The sequence below is a fragment of the Mastigoproctus giganteus genome, chromosome 2 (assembly GCF_048544385.1).
Source record: "Mastigoproctus giganteus isolate SK-2022 chromosome 2, ASM4854438v1, whole genome shotgun sequence".
NCBI lineage: Eukaryota > Metazoa > Arthropoda > Arachnida > Uropygi > Thelyphonidae > Mastigoproctus > Mastigoproctus giganteus.
The window spans coordinates 154,330,399-154,357,602 of record NC_143576.1 but is presented as its reverse complement, the minus strand read 5'-3'; the positions used below and the strand labels follow the sequence as shown (position 1 = coordinate 154,357,602).

General features: G+C 37.7%; 1 protein-coding gene across 1 annotated transcript in view; it reads left to right on the top strand.

Annotated features, from left to right (window-relative positions):
• Nucleotides 1–26,751, top strand: part of RhoGAP54D (Rho GTPase activating protein at 54D) — a 129,900-nt gene extending 103,149 nt beyond the window's left edge. Inside the window, exons 8-9 of the mRNA XM_090390070.1 lie at nt 3,508–3,582; nt 26,527–26,751. Of these exons, the coding sequence (XP_090246196.1) occupies nt 3,508–3,582; nt 26,527–26,751 (300 nt within the window). The remainder of the gene's footprint in view (nt 1–3,507; nt 3,583–26,526) is intronic.
• Nucleotides 26,752–27,204: the final 453 nt, after the last annotated feature.

Here is a 27,204-nt window from a genome sequence, read left to right as displayed (position 1 = left end):
TGTGTATGTCAATTGGGAAAGAGTAGAGCATTTAGTTTACTTAGTCTTTTTAAAGTCTCATACACTTCAATTAAATCATCATGTATGCTGCTCTTCATGGACTAATGTTATTAGAGGAATCCCCCATGGTTCGGTGTTGGACACACTGTTGTTTTGTATATTTATTAATGATATTGATGAAGGTATATCAGACTTAATGTTGAAGTTTGCAGATGATACGAAGGTTGGCAGGGTTATTAATAACAATAATGGTAATGCACTGCTGCAACAGGATCTAGAAAATTTGGGCAGATGGGCTGAGAAGTGGTAACTGAAGTTTAACATTGACAAATACAACGTACAGCATGTGGGTAGGAGTAACCTGAGAGAAACGTACCAGCTGTGTTGTACTACACTTAGGGTGGCAGAAAATGAAAAAGACCTGGGAATAATCATGCAGTCAGATATGAAGTTTTCTGAGCAGTGCAGACAGGCTGCCAGAGCAGGTCATGGGGTGTTGTCAATGATATATAGGAATTTTGCTAGTAGAGAAAAGGAGGTAATTATCCCTTTTTTATAAGGCAATGGTCAGGCCACGCCTTGAATACTGCATATAGGTCTGGAGGCCTCATTTTAGAAGGATGTAGAGTTGCCTGAGTGAGTATAGAGAAGGGCTACAAGATTGGTGAGGGGAATGAAAGGCCCTCTTACCAAGAAAGGCTTATGTTCTGCAAATTGCAGTGTCTGGAGACTAGGCACCTGCAAGGTAATATGATTGAAGTGCATAAGGCCTTGAATGGGTTGAGCAGGCTCAGTTCTGATGGGATTCTTCCTCTTGCTCAGAATACGAACCTGATGGGGCATAAATTCAAATTGAGGAAAGACAGTTGTAAAATAGATGTGCAGAAATTTGTCTTTAACCAGTGGGTAATGATTGTTGGAACAAACTTTCATCTGTCATTGTGGAAATTGATAGCTTAAATAAATTCAAGGAGCAATTGGACAAACTTTTAGAGGGAATGGATGTGCAAAATGGGTTTTTTTTTTTTTTTTGGCTGATGCTACATAAGCCTGCTTTCTTGCATCATATTCCTTTACTACTACCTAGTTTCCAGACACTGCGACTTAGAGAACTCCAGGTTTTCTTAATAAAAATATCCTTTTTCTGCCTCTACCTAATTTTGTTGCTCTGCTCTGCACTCTTTCCAATAGATCTATATTAATCCTAATATGAGATTTCCAAACTTGCATGTAGTATTCTGGATGTGGTGTAACCATTGCATTATATCACCTCTTTATCCCTACTGGCAAAGTTTCTGTATATCATTGACAAAACCCCATGAGCTGTTCTGGCAGCCTGTTTGCACTGCTCCAAGAACTTCATGTTGTATTGTACAATTAAACCTAGATCTTTTTCCTTATCAACTACCTTGAGTTTTGTGTTTCCAAAATGATATGTTACTCTAGGATTACTGCTACTGAAATGTAGTACCTTGCATTTATCACCATTAAACCTCAGTTGCTGTTTTTCAGCACATGTGTCTAGTTTATCTATATCTTCTTGAAGTAGCATATTCTAGTTACTGTCATTAACCACCCTGCCCACGTTTGTATCATCAGCAACATGTACATCAAACCTGAATTCCTAAATCAGTATTATTCATAAATTAATACAATAAGGGGTTACAGTCTTTTATGACGAGTGAGATACCACTTGTCATGAAATTGCTCATTGCTCCAATTTATACAACGCATTTTTCATGCAATACAATATCAATGGTTTTACTGAAATCTATATATGTGATGTCAAAATTATTCTTTGCATTCAGTTCTTTTGTGACAACCTGTAATAGCTAGATTCATCAGACATAATCTCCACTCCTATTAAGATGATCTTGTATTAGCAAAGGGGGTATAAAGGTTTAGCCATAATAATGAGAGAATTTTCAAACTCATAATCTGCAATCATTTAATCAAAGCTAATTTTTGACCCAAAAAATGTAGGGGAGAATACTAATTTACCTCCATATCACACTGATCAAACTTTGAAAACTAATTATGACTGTGTTCTCAATAGATCACATCTTTGCAATATTTTAACTAACAGGATATGGTGGAATATTACAGCATTTGACAATTAATTTCTAGGACCAAGTCCATTGTGCTCATGTCAAAATATGGTCATGTTCATAAATAATGCATCGCCTTAAAAAATATATATTCATCATTACTGTATATCTTTTCTTCAGAATAAATATATAATGTTACATATTACTAGAACATGCAATTTATACAGATTTTAATACTCCATATATTTTTAAAATTAATGGTGTTTACTAAATTCAATAGGTCCATAGGTCTATAATTACAGGTAGCCCTCGGTTTACAATGGTTTATTTTGAATGATCAAAAGCTTCATGCATTGATTGCATCTGATCATTGCACTGATGAACAAAAGTTGCTCACACATGAAGCATGCAAAGAGTTTTTGAAGCTGTTGATAATGATTTATATTTCCTCAATTGTAACAGATAAGAAGTCGTGTATTTCGAATGTGATCCACAAAGAGACAGAGCAATTACAATCAGTGTGCTCTTCAAGACAAAAAAAATTTGTTTTCGAAAGTCAGAAACAAAAAAGTGATGTAGATCACTTTCTTTGATAGCAAGGAAATCATTCACAAGGAATTTGTTCCATCAGTTAAACTGTGTGAAACTTGTGATTGTTTGGTTAAAAGAATTAACAAGTAAGGCTTCATTTTTGAAAAAAAGGGAGCTGGTTTTTGTTGCGTGACATGATAGGCCACGTTCCACATCTGGTCATCAAAAACTCCTCACAAGGAATTTTTTTGCAAAGCATGGGATTGTGAAACTAACCTTCTCTTTACCTCCCTCATTGCCCTGTCCTGAATGCTTTGGATTATCTCTTGATTCCCCAGAATCAAATCCATGCTGAAAGGATGATGATTTGATGGTGATGATGTAGAGAACATTAAAGGAAATGTAACAAAGGAAGGGTGGCAGTCACCAATAATTCTGTGAGTGATATTTTCAAAGTAATCACTCAAGGAAATATAATATTAAAAAATATTGAAAGCTTTTTTCTCATTCTAACACCTGATTTTCTTTAAACCAACTCAGTTGTGGAACTTAATCTTCAAACCTTGTTATCCATTCCCAAATCAGCTGGTTTGAAGTTAGGAAACTGCAATTCTGCTTCTATGAAAATGCAGCGCATTCTAATACAATTTAAACAATTGTACTTCTAGCAGTGTATAGTATGCTGCTGAAGCCTGAACAATGAAGGAATGCTAAGCTATGTCCAGTAAACTGTACAAGCCTATTCTTGATATAATCTAATTCCCTTTGATATCATATATTTTTTTTTCAATGATCTATGAAGAGGTAACTAGATTCACTATTGTTAAGTGTTATATGGTTTATTTTTCTAACTTATGAAGAATGTGTATTTTTTTATTGATATTCCCTTCCCCAGATGTTCATATAATTTTTTTATTTCCATTTTTAGCGTCATTTACAAAGAAATCGAATTCATGAAAAGCCAGACAGGTTTCTTCGCAGCAATAGTCTGGAAAGAGTTCAGGTAAAAAAAAAAAAAAAAAAAAATGGTGGGAGGACACAAAACTGTGTATGTTAAATGTTCCTATTACACATGATAAACATTTTTGGTGTGTGTGTGTGTGTGTGTGTGTGTGTGTGTGTGTGTGTGTGTGTGTGTGTGTGTGTGTGTGTGTGTGTGTGTGTGTGTGTGTAATATGTTTTAAAGCAAACAATTTATCATTCACAAATCAGACAATACCTGCTATCCTATAGCATATAGTCAATATAAGATATCAGCTGTCATCATTAGATGTTCTTTTTATATTATCACATATAAAGAGAGCATCATCTAGCAGTGAAATATAAGAGAGAAATATGAAAACTCATATATACTAAATATTACGGTATTTTTATATAGTATTAGTAGTAGCAAATGGTATACAGCATCAGTCAACAAAAAAAAAAAAAAAAAAAAAAACACTACCCACCTTATCTATCCATTCCCTCTAATAATTTGTCTGATTAATCCATCCTTAAAAATATTCTAGCATCTGGAGTTGTGGAATTGGGTAATTTATTTATTACACACTTCCCACAATAGCAGATGGTAGTTTGCTCCAACAATCAATTACTCTCCGATTGAAAGCAAATTTACATGCATCCATCCTGCAACTATCCTTTTTTCAATTTAAATTTACAAGGGTGGTTCAAAAAAGTTTGTATTCTGACATATAAAAAAGCTGTACCATTATGATTTCCGTTTTATTTTTTGACATAGTCCCCGTCCCTGCAATACACTTCTCCCACCTATGTTCTAGTGCCTTGATTCCATTGGAAGAAAAATCTATATTTTGGTCTTCCAACCATGCACCCACAACTGTGAGCAATATTATGAAGGAGAGAGAGAGAGAGAGAGAGAGAGAGAGAGAGAGAGAGAGAGAGATGCCTTTTCATAGGTTCTATGAAACTGAAAGGGCACCACTGTTAATGGTGCATACTATGGCAACCTTATAAGGTTGCCATAGTATGCACCATTAACAGTGGTGCCCTTTTCCAGGTAGTCGATCATGATGATGCCTTCTGTATCCTAAAAAACTGATGCCATCACCTTGCCAGCTGGTGGAGCTTTTAATGCTTCCACATTAAACTTTGTTTTTTTAGCCTCTGGTTTAAAGTGATGAACCTATGTTTCATCCAATGTAACAATCTAGGACCAGAGGTTTTTGTGGATCGTCACAAAGCATGTTCAAGTTAGTGATGCACATTCATTTGCAGCATGCCTTTTGCTCATCTATCAATGTTCATGGCACCCATTGAGCACTGACATTTTTTTATTCAAAGATGTCAATTCAATAATTGACACTGCTGATTGAAATGCCTACAGACTCAGTTATACACCTAACAGTTATTCACCTGTTTTGGATCATTGCATGATTCCCTGCCACAGTGAAATTTTCTGTGCCACTTCATAACTGTGGAATACGCAGGTGCCTTATCCCCCAATCTCTGCTTCATATCAACACGAGCCTCCTATGAGGACATTCCTTTCAAAGACTGGTATTTTATCATCACCCATAGTTCTTTTTTCTCCATTTCTAAAATTTTCTATCCCTTACATCACAAAATCACCTTAAAAAAAAAAAAAAAAAAAAAAAAAAAAAAAGGATTGGATTTGTTAAACTGAGATTTGGTAGTGACGTACAAGAAAAAAAAAAATTTCTGTTTATACTCTGGCGCAACAACCAATTCAGTAGAGTTTACAATAAATCATCAATACAAATATTTATTGTATTTAGTAGTCACGGGCTTGAACCCCAGTCCACTCATGGAACGTGTGCTATGCACCCTTGCCCTGAGCACTTGGCTACGTCAGGCCTAGAAGATATACTACCTGCTGAAAAAATACTGTACAGGTCGACCATCACTAATCCAGCAGTGTTGGGACCTGTGGGGTGCCAGATTAGTGAGTTTGCCAGATCACCGGTGGTTATTTTAGCACATACATTTTACCCAACAGCTAATCACCTTCTACCTTTAACACATTGACTGCCAAGCTAGTTAAGAAAAAAATTCCCCAGGGGCCAAAAAATATTTAGGAAATAATTTGATTAGTAATTCTAAAATAAATATTGTAATGTCAGTGTTGTCGTTTTTTCACTTAAAATATAAAAAAAAGTATTTTTTTTTATGTTGCATATATGTGGCCAACGTGGCCACATACGTGTGATGCTATTACAGCATACATATGAAGGTCGTTTGTGATTAGTTTATTGCACGCACAGCGAGCACAATAAAATAAACTCAAACATCGCAATAAGTTTGTCAGTATTGTTAGAGATTTTGTGAAAACAAGTTCGTTAGCACGCTGTATTATCCATCATATTGTGTTGTGTTTTTCCGCAAGTTTGTATAAGTGTGTTGTAAAAAAAAAAAAAGAAAATCTAAAAACGAATGACTAAAACAAAATTACTAAGATAAGAGGAACTGAGAGAAATTGCTAGAATTTACAATTAAGCAGAGTTAAACTTCTCACAGACACACCGCTGTTGAGTTTTTTCAGAAGTTCAACGTTTTCTATCATGGACAATGTATGGTGTTTGCGCTTTACACCACGAGAGGTACTTCCTTTATGCATTGGAACCATGGCTGGGGCTAAATGTGAGCAGGTTATAATAATAAATGCAGAAAAACAAGTGGGAATGGCTTGCCAGTGTTTATGAGTTCGCACCAACAGCTGATGCTGCAACCAATGCCACCAAAACAGTAGCAGGTCGGTGTGCCGACCCGGAAAATTTGAATTTATGTTTGCTGAAATTATGTCCAAATTAGCGGTGAAACCGGATTACCGATGTCCAGATTAGTGATGGTCGACCTGTATAATCATATTCAATAGAAGTAGGTTAGAATACAAACTTTTTAAACACCTCTCATATGTCCCCTTATGTATGTCATCTGAGCAAGAGTTAGGATGCAATTCAGCATTTAGTTTACTCAATCCATTTAAAGCCCTAAAAACTTCAGTCAGGTCTCCTTGCAGTTTTCAGATACTGCAATTTGCAGAATCAAAGTCTTTCTCATTAAGAGTAACCTTTTGTGTCCATGACTTATCTTGTTGCTCTTCTCTGCATCCATTCCAACAGATCCACATCCTTCCAGACCTGTATGCAGTACTCAAGATGTGGCCTAACCATTGCCTTATACATGCAAGGGATGATCACCTGGCAAAATTCCTGTCTATCATTGACAGGAATCCCATGAGCTGTGATAGCAGCCTGTTTGCACTGCTCAGAAAACATCATATACTAAAATTAACTACCCTGTTTTACACATTAATGGGCACGTCAGTTTCTTAATTGACACACTGTTGTAGCTTAGTGTTCAGAAGTAAAATATCTAATAATATTATTACATATTTTAATTGTTTCCAAACACACTATAAACAGAACATTGACCACATTCCATGGCCAGATAAGTCATATGTAGTCAACTCTGTTATCAAACCGGTATCAGCTACATCTTGACAATGGAGGATATGTTACATATTAGGTTAGCGTTATTAATAATTTCTGTGAGATTGTAGTTTGTTCTATTAGGGTGACTTGTCTTGTCTTACGTCTTGCAGTCATAAAAACAATGTATACATTTTGCCATGGTCATGCACTTTTACTTATTAATATTACTCATTCATCATCATCATCAGCCATTTTCAATCCACTGCAGGATGAAGGCCTCTCCAGTAACTTTCCAGTTGCTTCTGTTTTGAGATCCATTTACTACCCACAAACTCATGAATTTCATCTATCCATCTCCGCCTTTGTCTTCCAGGTTTTCTTCTAGCTCCTCTTGGGTACCATTCTGTTATTTTCTTAGTCCATTTGTCATCATGTCTTAGAGCTATGTGTCCTGCCCAAGACCATTTTAGTTCTTTAGTTTTGATAAGAATGTCCTTTACTTGAGTTTGCTGCCTAATCCATGTGTTTCTCTTCTTATCTAACAGTCTGATTCCCAATATAATTCGTTCCATTCTTCGCTGTGTAGTTCTCAGCTTCTCTTCCATTCTTTTGGTGAGTGCCCAAGTTTCACTTCCATAAGTCATGGTGAGGAGTATACATTGGTTCATTATTTTACATTTCAGACAAACTGGGATATTTGCTCTTCAGTATGTGACTATATTTCCTGAATGCTATCCATCCAAAATTTATTCTTCTCTTGACTTCTAGCCATTTATCATTATTACAGCTAATAACTTGTCCCAGATAAGTATATGACTCAACCTTTTCGATTACTGCTCCTTCAATCATTATTTCCCTCTGGCATACTTGTTCATCATTACTTTTGTTTTAGCCATATTCAACTTTAGTCCAAAATCCTTACTAACTGTGCATAACTGATTAAGATTTTCCTCTAATTCTTTGGGATTGTGGCTTATGACCACAATGTCATCTGCAAATCGTAAATGGTTTAGGTACTCTCCGTTCACATTGACTCCTTTCTGCGACCAATCTAATCTTCTGAAAGCTTCCTTGAGGGCAGCAATAAACAGCTTCGCAGATATTGTCTCCCCTTGTCGAACTCCTTTCTCGATTTTAAATTTCCTACTGTCTTTGTCTAGTCTAATAAAGGAGGTAGCACTCTCATATATTTTCTTCAAAATCATAATCATAATCATAATATATCGGGCTTAATGTCCAAGTTTGCAGACGATACAAAGGTTGGCAGGGTTGTCAAGGACACTACTGACACTATGCTGCTGCAACAGGATCTGGAAAGGTTGAGCAGATGGGCTGAGAGGTGGCAAATGAAGTTTAACATTGACAAATGTAAAGTACTACACATGGGAAACAGCAACCCCAGAGCAACGTATCAACTCTGTGGTACTACACTGACAGTGGTAGAGAATGAAAGGGACTTGGGGGTGGTTGTGCAGGCAAATATGAAGTTCTCTGAGCAGTGCAGACGGGCTGCAAGAGTAGCTTATGGAGTATTGTCAATGATATACAGGAATTTTTCCAGCAGGGATAAGGAGGTGATTATTCCATTGTATAAGGCGATGGTCAGGCCACACCTAGAGTACTGTATACAGGTCTGGAGGCCTCATTTCAAGAAGGATGTAGAGCTGCTGGAACGAGTACAGAGAAGGGCAACAAGATTAGTGAATGGAACAAAGGGGTGCTCTTACGAAGAAAGGCTTAAGTTTTGCAAATTACAGTGTCTGGAGACGAGGCACCAGCGAGGTGATCTGATAGAGGTGTATAAAGCCTTGAATGGTTTAAGCATGCTCAATGCTGATGGGATTCTTCCTCTAGCTCAGAAAAATCACCTGAGAGGGCATAAATTCAAATTGAGGAAAGACAAATGTAGGATAGACGTGCGGAAATTTGCTTTTAGCCAGCGGGTGGTTGGTTGGTGGAACAGACTTCCATCCCTTGTGGTGGAGGTTGATAGCCTAAATAAGTTTAAGGCTCAGCTGGGTATTTTGAACGAACAGAGGGGTGAAGTGGAAGTGGTTTTTTTTTTTTTTTTTTGGCTGATGCTGCATAAGCTTGCTTTCTTGCATCAAATGCCTCTGCTAATGCTAATAATATGTGGGGTATCTATGCCTTGTCTTTCCAGTGTCCAAAACATTGCCTTATGCTGTATGAAGTCAAATGCCTTTTCATAATTCACAAATGGCAGGCATAGTGGTATTTTATATTCATTTGCTTTCTCCATTAGCTGTGATATTACGTGTAGATGATCCATAGTTGAGAATCCTGTCCTAAAGCCAGCTTGCTCTTTCGGTTGATTCTCATCAAGTATTCTTTCTAATCTGTTAGTAATGACCCTTGTGAACAACTTGTAGATGTGGGATAACCAGCTAATTGGTCTATAATTTCCAATTTCTGATTTATCTCCTTTCTTATGCAGCAAAACTATGATTGCATTATTCCACTGCTTAGGCATCACACCTTTTCTAATGCACTTTGTGAAGAGCTTTGCCAGTTTTTGTGTTATGTCTCTTCCTCCCAATTTTAACAACTCTATAGGCGCCTTGTAGCCAGGTGGGAAGGAGCAGCAGTGCGTAGCACACTCTTCTTGATTAGACCGGGGTTCGAGCCCGTGACCACCAAATACGTAGGATGCGGAAAGGTCAGGGAATGACCACCGCATATTTCCGGAGCAATATGGCCTTAGTTGCTAATGCTCCTAAATAACAAACAAACAAACAAACAAACAACTCTACGGTAACTTCATCTTCCCCCGGGGCTTTGTGATTCTTCATTTTCTTCAATGCATGTTCTACTTCATCAGGAAGACAGGACAAGAGAGGGATGGGTTATACTCTTAGTTAAAAAGCACATAAAATCTGGCTATGCATCCAGATGACCTGGATGGGCAGTATAGTGTGGAGTCGGTCTGGTGTGACATAAGTAATGGGAAAACAAAAATGAGAGTAGGACTGTGATGAGTATAAAGAACAATAATACAGACAAATAGAGTGTGCCAGTAAATCAGAATGCCTTATAATGGGGAATTTTAACTTTCCAGATATTGAGAGGAACTTGTGGTTTGTTCACTTACAGTAGCAAGGCTTTTGGGGATTTATTGGATGACTGTTTTCTACAGCAGCAAGTCAGAGAAAGCAATACTCTGGATCTGATTATCAGCAGCGATTCTTCATGCATTATGAATCTGCAGATAAGAGAACAATTAGGGAGCAGCAAATGGTGTAATGATTGAAACAGCAAAGAGATTAGTTATGTAAACACTACAAAGGGATGAATCACATTGGTCCACTTGATATCTTGTATCAATGACCTTAATAAATCACCCATTATACTCCACTCAATGGTCTTTTGACAGAAGGATATTAGAAGAATTCTGAAGTCTATGCCAAGGAAGCTTGAGGTCCTGATGGCACTTGTTCTGAAGCCCTATGCTGTTTTGCATCACCTTTTTACACTTTCTTATTCCACTTTTTTTTCCCTTTTGCTTGGAAATTTGCTCATATCTAACCAATTCCTAAAAATGGTGACAAATCTCTTCCAATTATTGACCCATTGTACTTACCTGTACTCTTTCTAGAGTAATGAAGAAATTCATCCATCACTAATTCTTAAACTGTCTCAAACCTTCCATCTAATTAATGTTCGCCAGCATGGATACCATGAGTGTTGATCCACTCGTGATATATTGGCTTTTGTTATTCTTCTTTGGACAAGTTCAATAGAAAATCTAGTGAAACTCAAGCAGTGTGCTTGACATTTTTCAGCTCTTTGTGTTTGCATAAGGTCTAAATAAGCTCCCATCTTAAGGCCTGCAGGCTGCTCTTTTTTTCCTTTTTTTTTTTTTTTTTTAGTTGAGTATCCAGTTTCAGTTTTCTCTCTGAGTGCTCACTGCTTGTGATGGTTGACAGCACTCAGACTTCCAAATTTTCCACTAATGCTGGTGTTCCACAAAGACCAGTTCTTTCTCCCACTCTTTTCCTCACATATCTTAATAATTTTCCACTGACTGGTAATCCTATCCATAGTTTTACCAATGATGAAGCATTACATTCCACTCTCCTGTTTCAGAAACCTTGTTCTTTGTCAAATAACCACTGCCAATTCTTTAAATGCCAATCTCCAGGTAATTCTTTTCAATGGGCAGGGAAAATCTAGTTAGCTTCAATGTTTCTAAAACACATTCCTGTCTTAAGACTTGCAAAAAAGAGTCTGCTGCTCCTAGATTCTAGACAAGATCACATATTTTTATTAGGGATTACCCTCCTAATTCCTCCTTTCATAAGTACATCACAAATATTGCTTCCTACCCAAATCAAAAATTGCATTAAAAACTGGTTCTTTTTCTCTCTGTATTACGAATGAGGAAGAACAACACTTGTTCTGTAGAAATCTCAAATCCATCATGGAATATTGTTCCCACATTTAGTGGTAGTGTTCACAAAAACTTCTTTCAAGCTTCTTGACTTCATTCAGAAGAGGGCAGTCAAGTTAATTAATGCTCCATCTCTTACAAAGATGGATAAATACTAGCTTGGCCAGTCTAAAAGATCAGAAAAAGATGGCATGGAAAAGTTACAGGACATTAAAATGTACTAAAGTGTACTGTACCTATAGCAACTGCAAGTTGATCTGTAATAGTACCATATGGGAAGGTTAGGTTAGCATTAGAAACACTGGCCAAGTATTAGAAACGGGCCAAGATAAGCAGTTTTTCACATATGTGAATACAAAGAAAAAACGAATCAGATTGTATCCTTACATAATAGGTGTGGTATTAGTAAAATAATAAGAGGAGTTTACCTCAATATAGTGCATAGAACACTTTCGTATGATACCCTCCAGAAATTAAAACGGAAAAAACGAAAAAAATCGACAACTTACTGGTACATTGGAGTAAAATATAAATAATTAAATAATCAATTTAATACAATTCAAATCAATTTAAAACAATTAAAAATCAAATTAACTCAATTAAAAGAATCTAACGAAAATATTCAAAACGATTTTCCTTCCTGAAGCTGACAACGCTTTTCGACCGTATGTCGTGATCACAAGAATGAAAATTATCGAATCGGGTTAAACCTTACTTAAATAGAGATTATTTGTCTTCGCGCATGCACGTAAAGGTCCACGCATCGGAGATAAAATATGGCCGCCGAACATTAACAGAATTCTCGTGTAATTTAAGGAAATTTTTCACTTAATTAAACTGTTAGTTGAGACTAACTACATCACCTTTCGAGACAAGGTGTACAAACAAATTTTTGGATTACCAATGGGTTTGAGCCTGAGTGGCTTAACGTCAGAGATCTATCTCTCAACAATTGAGCAGATACATTTGACACCTTTTCGAACCCGTATCACATACTATGGGAGGTATTTAGACGATGTTCTAGTTATTATCGATAGTAATACTATCCAAGACATTTTACATTTGTTTAATAATATTCATTCTAGACTCAAATTTACATTGGAAAGGGAGGATACGGATACAGAGTCATTAAACTTTCTAAATTTCACGCTTACCCGGGACTCGAATAAAATACAATTTAGCATCTATCGAAAACCTACAAACACCGGTATGCTTCTACATTATAATAGCTATCACCCGTTCACCTACAAAAGATTGATTATCTTTAATCAATTTCTTAATGCCTATAAATATTCAACGACGGATTCTGCTTTGGACTAAGAAATACAAATATGAACGAGCAGATTCTTAAACAGGGGTTATTCCATTACCACAATAAACCGAATTAGGGTACAAGCTAAGGATAGGATACAAAATACTACACCAATCAACAATAGTAATATCAAAAAATACTTTATTTCTATCCCATATGTTGAACAGTGGCACAAACAGCTTAACAGATTCTTAAAGATACCGAATTTAAAATTGTAGCTAGGCCAATACGGAAGTTACACACTATACTGAACAATCGCTCGGTTCTTTCAGCGTTCGCAACACAAATTAATGATCTGGTATACAACATTTCTTGCGGTGATTGTGACTCGTCTTATCAAGGTTCAACCCGATTTTCTCTTAATATTCGTGTAAATCAACATGAAGCCTCAGTTTGTGCTTCTCGTTCAGCAGCGTCAGAATTAGCCTTTCATGCCATTAACGAAAAACATACTTTTTTATTTAACGAGGCCAAAATACTTAACGTTCAACGTAATTATACGCGACTATTAATTGCAGAAACCGTTGAAATCAAATTACATGAGAATTCTGTTAATGTTCGGCGGCCATATTTGATCTCCGATGCGTGGAAATTTACGCGCATGCGCGAAGGCAAATAATCTCTATTTAAGTTAAATCTATCAGGTTTAACCAGATTCGGTAATTTTCATTCCTGTGATCACGACATACGGTCGAAAAGCGTTGTCAGCTTCAGGAAGGAAAATCATTTTGAATATTTTCGTTAGATTCTTTTAATTGCGTTAATTTGATTTTTAATTGTTTTAAATTGATTTGAATTGTGTTAAATTAATTATTTATATTTTACTCTAATGTACTGGTAAGTTGTCGATTTTTTCGTTTTTTCCGTTTTAATTTCTGGAGGGTATCATACGGAAGTGTTCTACGCACTATATTGAGGTAAACTCCTCTTATTATTTTACTAATATTATTATCAACGTAGAACATATTGAGAAGTACAGCTCTGATTCATACTATATAATAGGTGTGGGAAAAGTGTTGAATACTAGAGCAGCAAAGCAACGGGCACAAAGTGGCAGGAGTGCTGTGACTCGGGGGAGAACTGTGGGGGGCGATTCTCCAACGCATCACAGCCTAAAAAAATGTGCAACTTGTGAAATGTTTGCCGAACTATCTGGAACGGAACATGATATTGCCATGGGGGATGTCTTTGTGTGTGCGCGATGTAAGGAAATCAGGTGACAACTCAGCGCGTTGTTATGGGCCTATATGAGAATTTGAAGGACAGGGTGAATGCCCTCGAAAGATCTAAATTGAGGGGCCCATCAGGCTCTCAGCTGCCCACACCAATGCCAGAGCTTGCACTTGGTCATCACGCAACACAGCGGCAACCCCCAAGGCAGATTGCGCTGGTCCCAAAGGAACTAGTAGTTGTTGGTGACTCTATTGTCAGGGAAACGGGAAACATCCTTTGTAAAAAGGATAGGTAGAACAGGACCAGGGTATCTGCCAGGGGCAAAGGTTGATGACGTTGTAGAGCAGATATCATCTTTTAGGGGCACAAAAGGTGATATAGTTGTACACGTTGGCACTAATGATATTACTTAATGATAATTACTTAACAAGTACAGGTCACTGATGAAAAAAAGCCGTGAATTAGGGTTGAATTTGAAAGTGTGTGCAATTCTGCCCAGACACAATAGGAGGGAGTATATGATTGAGAGCCTTGTCGATCAATTTGGCCCTGGAAAGATTGCGCAAGGCTCAAGGGATAGAATTTTTTTCAGCCTGGACTGTACTTGTTAACAGGAGAGACTGCTTCTACAGGGATGGGATACACTTAAATAGAAAGGGTGCAAGAATATTTGCTGATGCTATCGAGGCAGTGTTAGGTGGGTCGGAAAACTGATAGCTTGGGGGGATACAAGGACTAATAGTTTAACAGTAGGCAGAGGTGAAGGTGATTCTTGCACAACTTCTATTAGAATAAGTAGCGACCTGGAGCGAGGGGGTGTTGGGGGTTTCAGGGACGGATGGCAGTCATCGTGAAACAGGTGGGTATATGGGATGTGTTAGAGTAATTAAGAATAAGAATAGGTGCATGTATACTTGCATGTATACCAATGCTAGAAGTATAGTAAATAAATTTGATGAATTTGAAGTGTTGGTCAAGACATCAAAGGCGGATATCGTTGGGATATCAGAGACGTGGTGTCACACAGATATAAGGAATGCCGAACTGGAATTTGGGGAGTACAGTGTGTACAGAAAGGATAGACAGGATAGGAAGGGAGCAGGTGTTATGCTGTTAATAAAGAAAAACATAAAATCAAAAGAAGTGCATCCAGTTGATATAGATGAACAGTGCACTGTTGAGTCAGTTTTGTGTGACATAAGCACTGCAAAAGCAAAAATTAGATTAGGAGTGTGTTATAGGCCTAATGACTTGAATGGGTACACTGAACAATTGTACAGAGAAATAGAGTGGTCTAGTAAATCGGAATGTCTTATAATGGGGGATTTTAACTTCCCAGATATTGACTGGAACTTGTGGGTTGGGCACTCACACACTAGTCAGACTTTTGTGGATTTATTGGATGATTGTTTTCTGCAGCAGAATGTTCGAGAGGCAACCAGAGAAAGTAATACTCTTGATCTGGTTATCAGCAGTGATTATTCATGTATTAGGAATTTGCAGATAAAAGAACCACTAGGTGGCAGTGATCACAGTGTACTGACGTGGGATTTACTTAAAGATTTAATTACCATCAGGGGTAAAGGAAAGGGTTTTTGCTTCCGTAAAGGCGAGTACAGCGGTCTCTGACAGTTTTTAAATTCTGTACAGTGGGATCAACTGATGATGTTACCAACAGTAAATTCTAAGTGGGAAGCATTCAAGGAATTAATCGTGGAAGCTACTAAAAGTTTCATACCTATTAAGAAATATTGTTCAAGGTTTAGGCCTAAATGGTTGTCAAATGAACTAATGAGACTCATAACAGAGAAGAAAAATGCATGGGATGCATATAAATTACCAAGCGACTCAGAAGCCTATGGCAGATATAAGTTAATCTGTAATCAGGTCACAAAGGCGGTTCAGCAGGCGAAGGCAGATTACGAGAAATCCTTGGCAAAAGATGCTAAGAAAAACAGCAAGGATTTCTTTACTTGTATAAACTCTAAAAGGAAGGGGATGACTCTGATTGGTCCACTTGACATCGATGGTTCTACTGTTAATGATCCTGCTCAGATAGCAAACAAACTGAATGACTATTTTGCATCTACATTCACACGTGAGAAATTATTAAGGTTTGAAAATGGCAGAAGGTTATCAAATTGTAGCAAGATACTTAATGATTTTGTAATAACAGAGAGCAAAGTGGAAGAGAAATTGTTGAAGTTAAACGTAAGAAAAGTACCTGGAGTGGATGGGATCTATCCAGTTATATTATAATGGGAGATTTTAATTTCCCAGATATTGACTGGAATTTGGGGGCTGGATACTCACACACTAGCAGGGCTTTTGTGGATTTATTGGATGATTGTTTTCTACATCAGCATGTTCGGGAGGCAACTAGAGGGAGTAATACTCTTGATTTGATTATCAGCAGTGATTCTTCATGCATTAAGAATCTGCAGATAAATGAACCACTAGGTGGCAGTGATCACAGTGTGCTGAAGTGGGATTTACTCAAAGAGGTAACTACCATTAGGGGTAAAGGGAAGGGAAGGGTTATTGCTTCCGTAAAGGCAACTACGATGGACTGAGACAGTATTTAAATTCTATACAGTGGGACCAACTGATGATGTTACCAACAGCAAATTCAAAATGGGAAGCGTTCAAAGAACTTATCTTGGAAGCTACTAGGCTTTAGCATTAGCATTAGCATTAGTAGAGGCATTTGATGCAAGAAAGCAAGCTTATGCAGCATCAGCCAAAAAAAAAAAAAAAAAAAAAAAAAAAAAAGTAACATAAATAAATAAAAATAACCACTTCCACTTCACCCCTCTGTTCGTTCGAAATACCTGTCCAGCTGAGCCTTAAACTTATTTAGGCTATCAACTTCCACGACAAGGGATGGAAGTCTGTTCCACCCACCAACCACCCGCTGGCTAAAGGCAAATTTCCGCACATCTATCCTACATCTGTCTTTCCTCAATTTGAATTTATGCCCTCTCAGGTGATTTTTCTGAGCTAGAGGAAGAATCCCATCAGCATTGAGCATGCTCAAACCATTCAAGGCTTTGTACACCTCTATCAGATCACCCCGCTGGTGCCTAGTTTCCAGACACTGTAATTTGCAAAACTTAAGCCTTTCTTCGTAAGAGAACCCCTTTGTCCCATTCACCAATCTAGTTGCCCTTCTCTGTACTCGTTCCAGCAGCTCTACATCCTTCCTGAAATGAGGCCTCCAGGCCTGTATACAGTACTCTAGGTGTGGCCTGACCATTGCCTTATACAAGGGAATAATCACCTCCTTATCCCTGCTAGAAAAATTCCTATATATCATTGACAATACACCATGAGCTACTCTTGCAGCTCGTCTGCACTGCTCAGAGAACTTCATATCTGCCTGCACCACCACCCCCAGGTCCCTTTCATTCTCTACCACTGTCAGTGTAGTACCACAGAGTTGATACGTTGCTCTGGGGTTGCTGTTTCCCATATGTAGTACTTTACATTTCTCAATGTTAAACTTCATTTGCCACCTCGAAGCCCATCTGCTCAACCTTTCCAAATCCTGTTGCAGCAGCATAGTGTCAGTAGTGTCCTTGACAACCCTGCCAACCTTCGTATCGTCTGCAAACTTGGACATTAAGCCTGATATACCATCATCAATATCATTTATAAATACAGAAAACAATAAAGGCCCCAATACTGAACCCTGAGGGACTCCACTAATAACATTAGTCCACGATGAGCAGTGTCCATTGATTACCACTCTCTGTCTTCTCCCCCTCAACCACCCCTTTATCCATAGCAGCAACTTGCCTCCAATGCCACACTGCTCCAATTTGTGCAGCAGTCTTCCATGTGCAACAGTATCAAAAGCCTTTCTAAGATCCAAGTATATAATATCAAAGTTATTCCCTGCATCCAGTTCTTTTGTGACTGCATCATAGTATCCAATCAAATTGGTCAGGCAAGACTTCCCCTTAACAAAACCATGCTGTGTCCTAGCTATAACTGAAGTCTTGTCTAGATGATCCTGCAGTGCTTCTTTCACCAGTGCCTCCATTAATTTTCCGGGAACAGAAGTTAAACTCACAGGTCTATAATTACTTGTGTCAGCCTTTGATCCCCCTTTGTGAATTGGGGTCACATTTGCACATCTCCAGTCAATGGGTACCTCCACTGAGTCCAAGGAAGCTCTCATAATTATGGCTAAGGGTTTGCTTACCTCCTTTGCTGCCTCCTTTAATATAACTGGATAGATCCCATCCACCCCAGGTGCCTTTCTTGTGTTTATCTTCAACAATTTCTCCTCCACTTTGCTCTCAGTTATTACAAGATTCTCTAGCTTACTGCTAGAGTTGAATACACCTCTGGCATTCCCCTCGCTGAATAACTCCTCATGTGTGAATGTCGATGCAAAATATTCATTTAGTTTGTTAGCTACCCGAGCAGGGTCATCAACAGTTGACCCATCGATCTCAAGTGGACCAATCTGATTCATCCCCTTCCTTCTAGAGTTTACATAAGTAAAGAACTCTTTGCTGTTTTTCTTCGCATCCCTTGCCAAGGATCTCTCGTAATCTGCCTTCGCCTGCCTAACCTCCTTTGTAACTTGGTTACAGATCAACTTGTATCTATCATAGGCATCCGTGTCACGTGTTAATTTGTATGTATCCCATGCATTTTTCTTCTCTGCCATATGCCTCATTAGTTCATCTGACAACCATTTAGGCCTAAACCTTGAACAATATTTCTTAGTTGGTATGTAAAGCCTAGTAGCTTCCACGATAAGTTCTTTGAATGCTTCCCATTTTGAATTTGCTGTTGGCAATATCATCAGTTGATCCCACTGTATAGAATTTAAATACTGTCTCAGTCCATTGTAGTCGCCTTTACGAAAGCAATACCCCTTCCCTTTACCCCTAATGGTAGTTACCTCTTTGAGTAACTCCCACTTCAGCACACTGTGATCACTGCCACCAAGTGGTTCATTTATCTGCAGATTCTTAATGCATGAAGAATCACTACTGATAATCAAATCAAGAGTATTACTCCCTCTAGTTGCCTCCCGAACATGCTGATGTAGAAAACAATCATCCAATAAATCCACAAAAGCCTTGCTACTGTGTGAGTGACCAGCCCCCAAATTCCAGTCAATATCTGGGAAATTAAAATCCCCCATTATAAGACTCTCTGATTTACTGGCCCACTCTATTTCTCCGAACAGTTTCTTATTATACTCATCAGAGTCATTAGGCCTATAGCACACTCCTACTCTCAATTTTGATCTCCCAATGCTTATGTCACACCAAACTGACTCGACACTGCACTGTCCAGCGATGTCGACTGGCTTCACTTCCTTGGATTTTATGTGTTTCTTAATTAATAGCATAACCCCTCCTCCCTTCCTATCCTGTCTATCCTTTCTGTACACATTGTACTCCCCAAATTCCAGTTCTGCATTTCTTATATCTGTGTGACACCACGTCTCTGAAATCCCCACAATATCTGCCTTTGATGTTTTGAGCAATACCTCAAATTCATCAAATTTATTTACTAAACTCCTAGCATTGGTGTACACACAAGTATACATGCACCTGTTCTTTTTCTTAGCTACCCTAACACAACCCATGTGTTTACTTGTACCCCAACGATTCCCAGCAGTCTCTGAAATATCCTGCATCTTATTTTCCAGGCTGCGGCTCATTCCAATAGAAGCAGTGCAAGAATCAAATCCTTGGCAAGGGATCCAAAGAAAAACAGCAAAGAGTTCTTTACTTATGTAAACTCTAGAAGGAAAGGGATGAATCAGATTGGTCCACTTGATATTGATGGGTCAAGTGTTGATGATCCTGCTCAGGTAGCTAACAAACTAAATGAATATTTTGCATCGACATTCACACATGAGGAGTTATTCAGCGAGGAGAATGCCAGAGGTGTATTCAACTCTAGCAGTAAGTTACCGAATCTTGAAATAACTGGGAGTAAAGTGGAGGAGAAACTGTTGAAGATAAACACAAGAAAGGCACCCGGGGTGGATGGGATCTATCCAGTTATATTAAAGGAGGCAGCAAAGGAAGTAAGCAAACCCTTAGCCATAATTATGAGAGCTTCCTTGGACTCAGGGGAGGTACCCATAGACTGGAAATGTGCAAATGTGACCCCAATTCACAAAGGAGGATCAAAGGCTGACACAAGTAATTATAGACCTGTGAGCTTAACTTCTGTTCCAGGAAAATTAATGGAGGCACTGGTTAAAGAAGCACTGCAGGATCATTTAGACAAGACTTCAGTTATAGCTCAGACACAGCATGGTTTTGTTAAGGGGAAGTCTTGCCTGACCAACTTGATTGGATACTATGATGCAGTCACAAAAGAACTGGATGCAGGGAATAACTTTGATATTATATACTTGGATCTTAGAAAGGCTTTTGATACTGTTGCACATGGAAGACTGCTACACAAATTGGAGCAGTGTGACATTGGAGGCAAATTGCTGCTATGGATAAAGGGGTGGTTGAGGGGGAGAAGACAGAGTGGTAATCAATGGACACTGCTCATCGTGGACTGATGTTATTAGTGGAGTCCCTTAGGGCTCAGTGTTGGGTCCATTATTGTTTTCTGTATTTATAAATGATATTGATGATGGTATATCGGGATTAATGTCCAAGTTTGCAGACGATACAAAGGTTGGCAGGGTTGTCAAGGACACTACTGACACTATGCTGCTGCAACAGGATCTGGAAAGGTTGAGAAGATGGGCTGAGAGGTGGCAAATGAAGTTTAACATTGACAAATGTAAAGTACTACACATGGGAAACAGCAACCCCAGAGCAACGTTTCAACTCTGTGGTACAACACTGACAGTGGTAGAGAATGAAAGGGACTTGGGGGTGGTTGTGCAGGCAGATATGAAGTTCTCTGAGCAGTGCAGACGGGCTGCAAGAGTAGCTCATGGAGTATTGTCAATGATATACAGGAATTTTTCCAGTAGGGATAAGGAGGTGATTATTCCATTGTATAAGGCGATGGTCAGGCCACACCTAGAGTACTGTATACAGGTCTGGAGGCCTCATTTCAAGAAGGATGTAGAGCTGCTGGAACGAGTACAGAGAAGGGCAACAAGATTAGTGAATGGAACAAAGGGGTGCTCTTACGAAGAAAGGCTTAAGTTTTGCAAATTACAGTGTCTGGAGACTAGGCACCAGCGAGGTGATCTGATAGAGGTGTATAAAGCCTTGAATGGTTTAAGCATGCTCAATGCTGATGGGATTCTTCCTCTAGCTCAGAATAATCACCTGAGAGGGCATAAATTCAAATTGAGGAAAGACAGATGTAGGATAGACGTGCGGAAATTTGCCTTTAGCCAGCGGGTGGTTGGTTGGTGGAACAGACTTCCATCCCTTGTGGTGGAGGTTGATAGCCTAAATAAGTTTAAGGCTCAGCTGGACAGGTATTTTGAACGAACAGAGGGGTGAAGTGGAAGTGGTTTTTTTTTTTTTTTTTTTTTCGCTGATGCTGCATAAGCTTGCGTTCTTGCATCAAATGCCTCTAGTAATGCTAATTAAAGGAGGCGGCAATGCAACTAAGCAAACCCTTAGCCATAATTATGAGAGCATCCTTGGACTCAGGGGAGGTTCCCATGGACTGGAGATGTGCAAATGTATCCCCAATTCACAAAGGGGGATCAAAGGGTGACACGAGTAATTACAGACCAGTTAGTTTAACTTCTGTTCCGGGTAAAATAATGGAGTCGCTGGTTAAAGATGCATTGCAGGATCATCTAGACAAGACTGCAGCAATAATTCAGACACAGCATGGGTTTGTTAAGGGAAAGTCTTGTCTGAAAAATTTGATAGGATATTATGATGTGGTTACAAAGGAACTGGATGCGAAAAATAATTTTGATGTCATATATTTGGATTTCAGGAAAGCTTTTGACACTGTTGCGCATGGAAGACTACTGTACAAATTGGAGCAGAATGGTATTAAGGGTAAGTTGCTACAATGGATAAAAGGATGGTTAAGTGCTAGAAGACAGAGGGTGGTAATCAATGGGTGCTGCTCTTCTTGGACTAACGTTATTAGTGGAGTCCCACAGGGTTCGGTGTTAGGTCCACTGTTGTTTTGTATATTTATCAGTGATATTGATGAAGGTATATCAGGCTTAATCTCGAAGTTTGCAGATGATACAAAGGTTGGTAGAGTTGTTAATGACAGTAATGGCAGTGTGCTACTGCAACAGGATCTAGATAATGTGGGCATATGCGCTAAGAAGTGGCAACTGAAGTTTAACCTTGACAAATGCAAAGTACTACATATGGGAAGAAGTAACCCCAGAGACACGTACCAACTGTGTGGTACTACACTTAAGGTGGTAGAAAATGAAAAAGACCTGGGAGTAATTGTGCAGGTAGATATGAAGTTTTCTGAGCAATGCAAACAGGCTGCCAGGGCAGGGCATGGGGTTTTGTCAATGATATATAGGAATTTTGCTAGCAGGGAAAAGGAGGTGATTATCCCTCTCTATAAAGCAATGGTCAGGCCACGCCTTGAGTACTGCGTACAGGTCTGGAGGCTTCATTTTAGGAAGGATGTAGATTTACTTGAGCGTGTACAGAGAAGGGCAACAAGATTGGTGAGGGGAATGAAGGGATCCTCTTACCAAGAGAGGCTTAAGTTCTGCAAATTGCAGTGGCTGGAGACTAGGCACCTGCGCGGTGATCTGATTGAGGTATATAAGGCCTTGAATGGGTTGAGCACGCTGAATTCTGATGGGATCCTTCCACTTGTTCAGATTACGAACCTAAGGGGGCATAAATTCAAATTAAGAAAAGACAGATGTAGAATAGATGTGCGGAAATTTTCCTTTAGCCAGCCGGTGGTTAATTGCTGGAACAAACTTCCATCTGTCGTTGTGGAAGTTGATAGGTTGAATAAATTTAAGGAGGAACTGGACAGGCATTTGGAGGGAATGGTGTGATTTTTTTTTTTTTTTTTTTTTTTTGGCTGATGCTGCATAAGCTCATACATTTGCTTTCTTGCATCACATGCCACTACTACTACTACATACCCGATGTGGCAGACAAACTGAACAGGTACTTTGCATTAATATTTTCAGGTGAAGGAACCTTCAGAATGAGTAGAGGTTGTGTGACTAAGGCTGAGTAGTATGAAATCAATTATATTGAAATTACAGTCAATTGTTTATTAGAAGATCTTTCAAGTATAAAAGCAAGTAAGGCTACTGGACTTGATCCCAAGTAATTTTGAATGAGGTAGAGGGTGAATAGAATAATCAAGGTTAATTATGTGGAAATTACTGTACTCAGAAGAGATTCATTTGAATTGGAGAAGTGCCAGCATATTACTAGTAATATATGCAGTTTTAAGAGCAAAGTAGGTAACTACAGACCTTTCAGTGGTAGGAGGGAAAATCATGGAGGTAATGATAAAGAATGCAATACAGAAAAATTAAACAGAATTCTGAAGGATGAATGAACAACAGTTTTTGTTAAGGGAAAATCACATTTAACTAACCTGGTTAACTATTTTGACATAGTTACTCATGAGCATGGATATAGGAAATAATTTTGACATTGATTTTAGCAAAACATTTAGTTTAGACCCTTATGGATAAGATTCTAAGATGGATCAAAAGGTGACTATGAAGCAGGAGGCAGAGGGTTGTGATTAATGGTTCTTTCAAATCAGTCTAATGGTAGAAGTGGAATCTCCAAGGATTGATTCTTGGACCACTGTAGTTATTGATTTTAATAAATGACATCAATGAATAGGGCATGATTTAAAAATTTTGCAGATGTTGTAAAAATTGGTTAATGATCAGCACCAAACAGTTCTCCTTCAGGATGATGTGGAAAGGTTTAAGGGATGGCTAGAAAAGTGTTTTAATGCAGCAAGATCTTACACTTAGAAATAGCAACCCCAAAATAACTTATACATTTGGTATGAGGTTGAACTAAAAACAGTGGGGGGGAATGGGATTTGGTAGTTGTGATGCGAAGTTCTTCAAGCAGTGAGGACAGGTGACAAGGAAGGTCCATGGTGTCCTGTTGATGATTTATCGAACATTTTCTTGTAGAGATAAGGAGGTTTTAATCTCATTATGTGAGACAATTGTAAGACAGGAAAGGCTGTGTCCAAGTATAAACACCACACCTAAAGAAAGACATCAATCGAATTTGAAAGGCACACAACCTGCATCATGAGATCTGCAAAGGTGTATATTTTAGGAAAGACTTTGAATATGTATGCTATGAAGCTTGGCAGCCAGACACCTTATGAGGATAGTAAAATGAACAAAAGTGGAAATTTCACTCATAAATAATTTCAGAATTAGCCATAAATTTAAATTATGAAGAAAAAATTGTATACCGGATTGTAGGATGTTTTCTCTTAACCAGTGAGTTGTTAATTACTGAAATAAGTTACTTCTGTGTTGAGATTAGTAGCTTGGATAAATTTACAAGTCAGTTGGATAGTTACATATATGAGGGAAACACATAGGTAATTTATTAGCTTTATTTTTATTTTTTTGATTGATACAGCAAAAGCATGTGGCTTCCTTGCACTGTATGGCTAATATTGTAGTGTTTCAGATACTGTAATTTTTTTCCTCCAAACACAAAAGGTATACCTCATGTGATCATGCAGTAAATGATGCTTTGTTTTTATTCACAATAATATAGCTAACTCATCATCATCAGCTAGCAGTTTATGTAGAACATCGGCACCTCCGTAGCCAGATGGGCAAGAGCAGCAGTGCGTAGCACATGCTTCTTGATTAGACCGGGGTTCGAGCTCGTGACCACCAAATACAGAGGATGCAGAAAGGTCGGAATGACCACCGCATATCCCCGGAGCAATATGGCCTTAGTTGCTAATGCTCCTAAAAACCAAATAACAACATGTAGAACATTCACTAAAAAAAAGTGTTGACTTTTTGATTTTGTAAAATTGCCATATTGTACCTTGTAAGCCAACTAACAATGGCAATCGTTTTGGCAGCACCCTCGATGTTAAAAATTATCCTTTGTTCTGAATTCTTTCTGCACTTTTCACGCTGACGAGATGCCAGTAAATTTAGCCACATTAATTCTGTGATTTCATGAACTTGCTTTTCAGGATTGATTTCTACTGATGTGCTGTAAATTTTTTTTGTTTTTGTCCTCTCCTTTTTACCATTATATGTATGAGGTCAGCATTTTTACTGTTGTGGCATGAAAATTTTACGGCCTGATGCCAACCCTCACCCTTTATCCAGGCTGGGGATATGTGGTGGTCATTCCCTGACCTTCTGCATCCTCCGTATTTGGTGGTCTGATGTGCTGTAAATATTCTTTACAATTTTCTTCAGTTAACTATATAGCTGCTTCCTCGGTATGTTTTTATTCATTAAAAAAAGCATGCCGTTACACTGTGACTTCTCTTTCAGATTGAAAATAACTGGTTATTGAACATAGGGGTTAATGGTTATATCATGAGTCATTTATAATATCAAGAATATCAGTCCCCTCAATAACATTATAATCAAGTCTGTCCATATTCTGAATCACTCAGATTCAGAATAAGGTGTACATATTGGTGAATTTTCTTTTAGCTTAATTTATTATAGAAGTTATTTACATATAATAAAAACTTTACAGCAGATTTTTTTTTGCAAAGATTTTGTAGTTTTAATTTTATGCAGGGCTACTGATGAAGGAAGCAAGTTGTTCTGAAATGCCAGGTTGTAATTATGTAAACAATTAATTTTCTAAATTACATACTCTGTATAATAAATTGTTTATATATTATTCATCCTTGTGTTAACTGTGATGTCCATCAACTCTTTTATATTGGATATTTTATCATCACATTTTAAAGCAATAGTTTTTATTATTATTATTTCCATTAATGCAGTAACTCATACTCGTGTTTATGGGGGGGATATAGAATGTGCAGATGTTTCTTAACTGTCCACATTCAGTTTTATACAAGACCACTGATGAGGGAACCAGTTCCCCAAAACATCTGATTGATTATATAAATTATGACTATTTCTCAACTTTTAATTTTCTTAATCTGTGAAAATATAGCCACTCTAAAAAGAATTTGTAACAGTAGTAATTTTTAGCCTTTTTCAAAGAAATGCAGGCTTAATAAGATCACCGTATTTCTGCCTCCTCCCCTCAATAACATTTGTTTACACTGTTGGATACAAACCAAATTTTAAGTTTAAGAGACAGCATCCTTGGCATACCCTTGTCGTGGGGATATTTCAGTACACTGTCTTGTTTCAAGATGACTGCTTCCAAATGAATGAACAGCCATCCTGAATAAAAAAAAAAAAAAAGATTTACATCTTTTTTAAGGCTTTGAAACAAATAAAAAGAACAAATAAAAAAAAAAAAAAAGATTTACATCTTTTTTAAGGCTTTGATCAGTAAAAAGAAACAGAACAGCTTCATTAGTCTACATGAATTTATATCTTTTGCATGTTCATAGTTCATCTTACTCTATATCTTCATAAGAATATTAGTCTATTATAAAAATAATTAATCAAATTGATTGTAATCTTTGTAACATATAAATAAGTCCTTGTTGAAGTAACATTTTAAAATGCATTTTTACATTGAAATTTTCTTTTTCTTTATGCAGCTGTTATCACAAAAACAACTGTCACCAAGTCACCAATATAATATTCAGAATGATAATGCTAACAACCTTCAAGGATCAGTAGAGAAGCTGCATAATTCTTTAAATTCAAAGGAAGAAGGAGATTCCTTGAAAAAAGCTTTGTTATCTATTCCAAAATTAAGAAGATTGGGTAGTCCATTAAAGAAAAATGTGTTGAGATCTACAAGAAAATCAAGAATAGAATAAACAAGTTTGTGCTGTAGTGACAAATAATTTTATAAGTAAAGTACTTTTAAAGATATGTAATTCAGCTGGATGAGGGAATTCAAGAATTTCACAACATATTCAGCTGCTGGAAATAGAATACTTGTGAAATAGAATATTTGGAGAAATGAATTTATTTTTTATTCTCGAAGAAAACAATATCACCAGAATTTTACAAGTTATCTAATGTTAAAACAGAACTCAAGAAGCTTCAAATCTATACAGAAGAGCATTAATATATATAATTAATCTATAAGAATATTAATACTGGCCAGATGTTTGTCCTCTAACTTTGATTTTCTGTTAATTTAGTATACAGGAAATGGGATGCAAGCCAGCCATTATTAATGTTATTCCTATAATTAATTACTTTTCAGAACCATTTCTGAAAAGTTTAAACCATAATATATATAGAGCTATGACATAAATACTTAA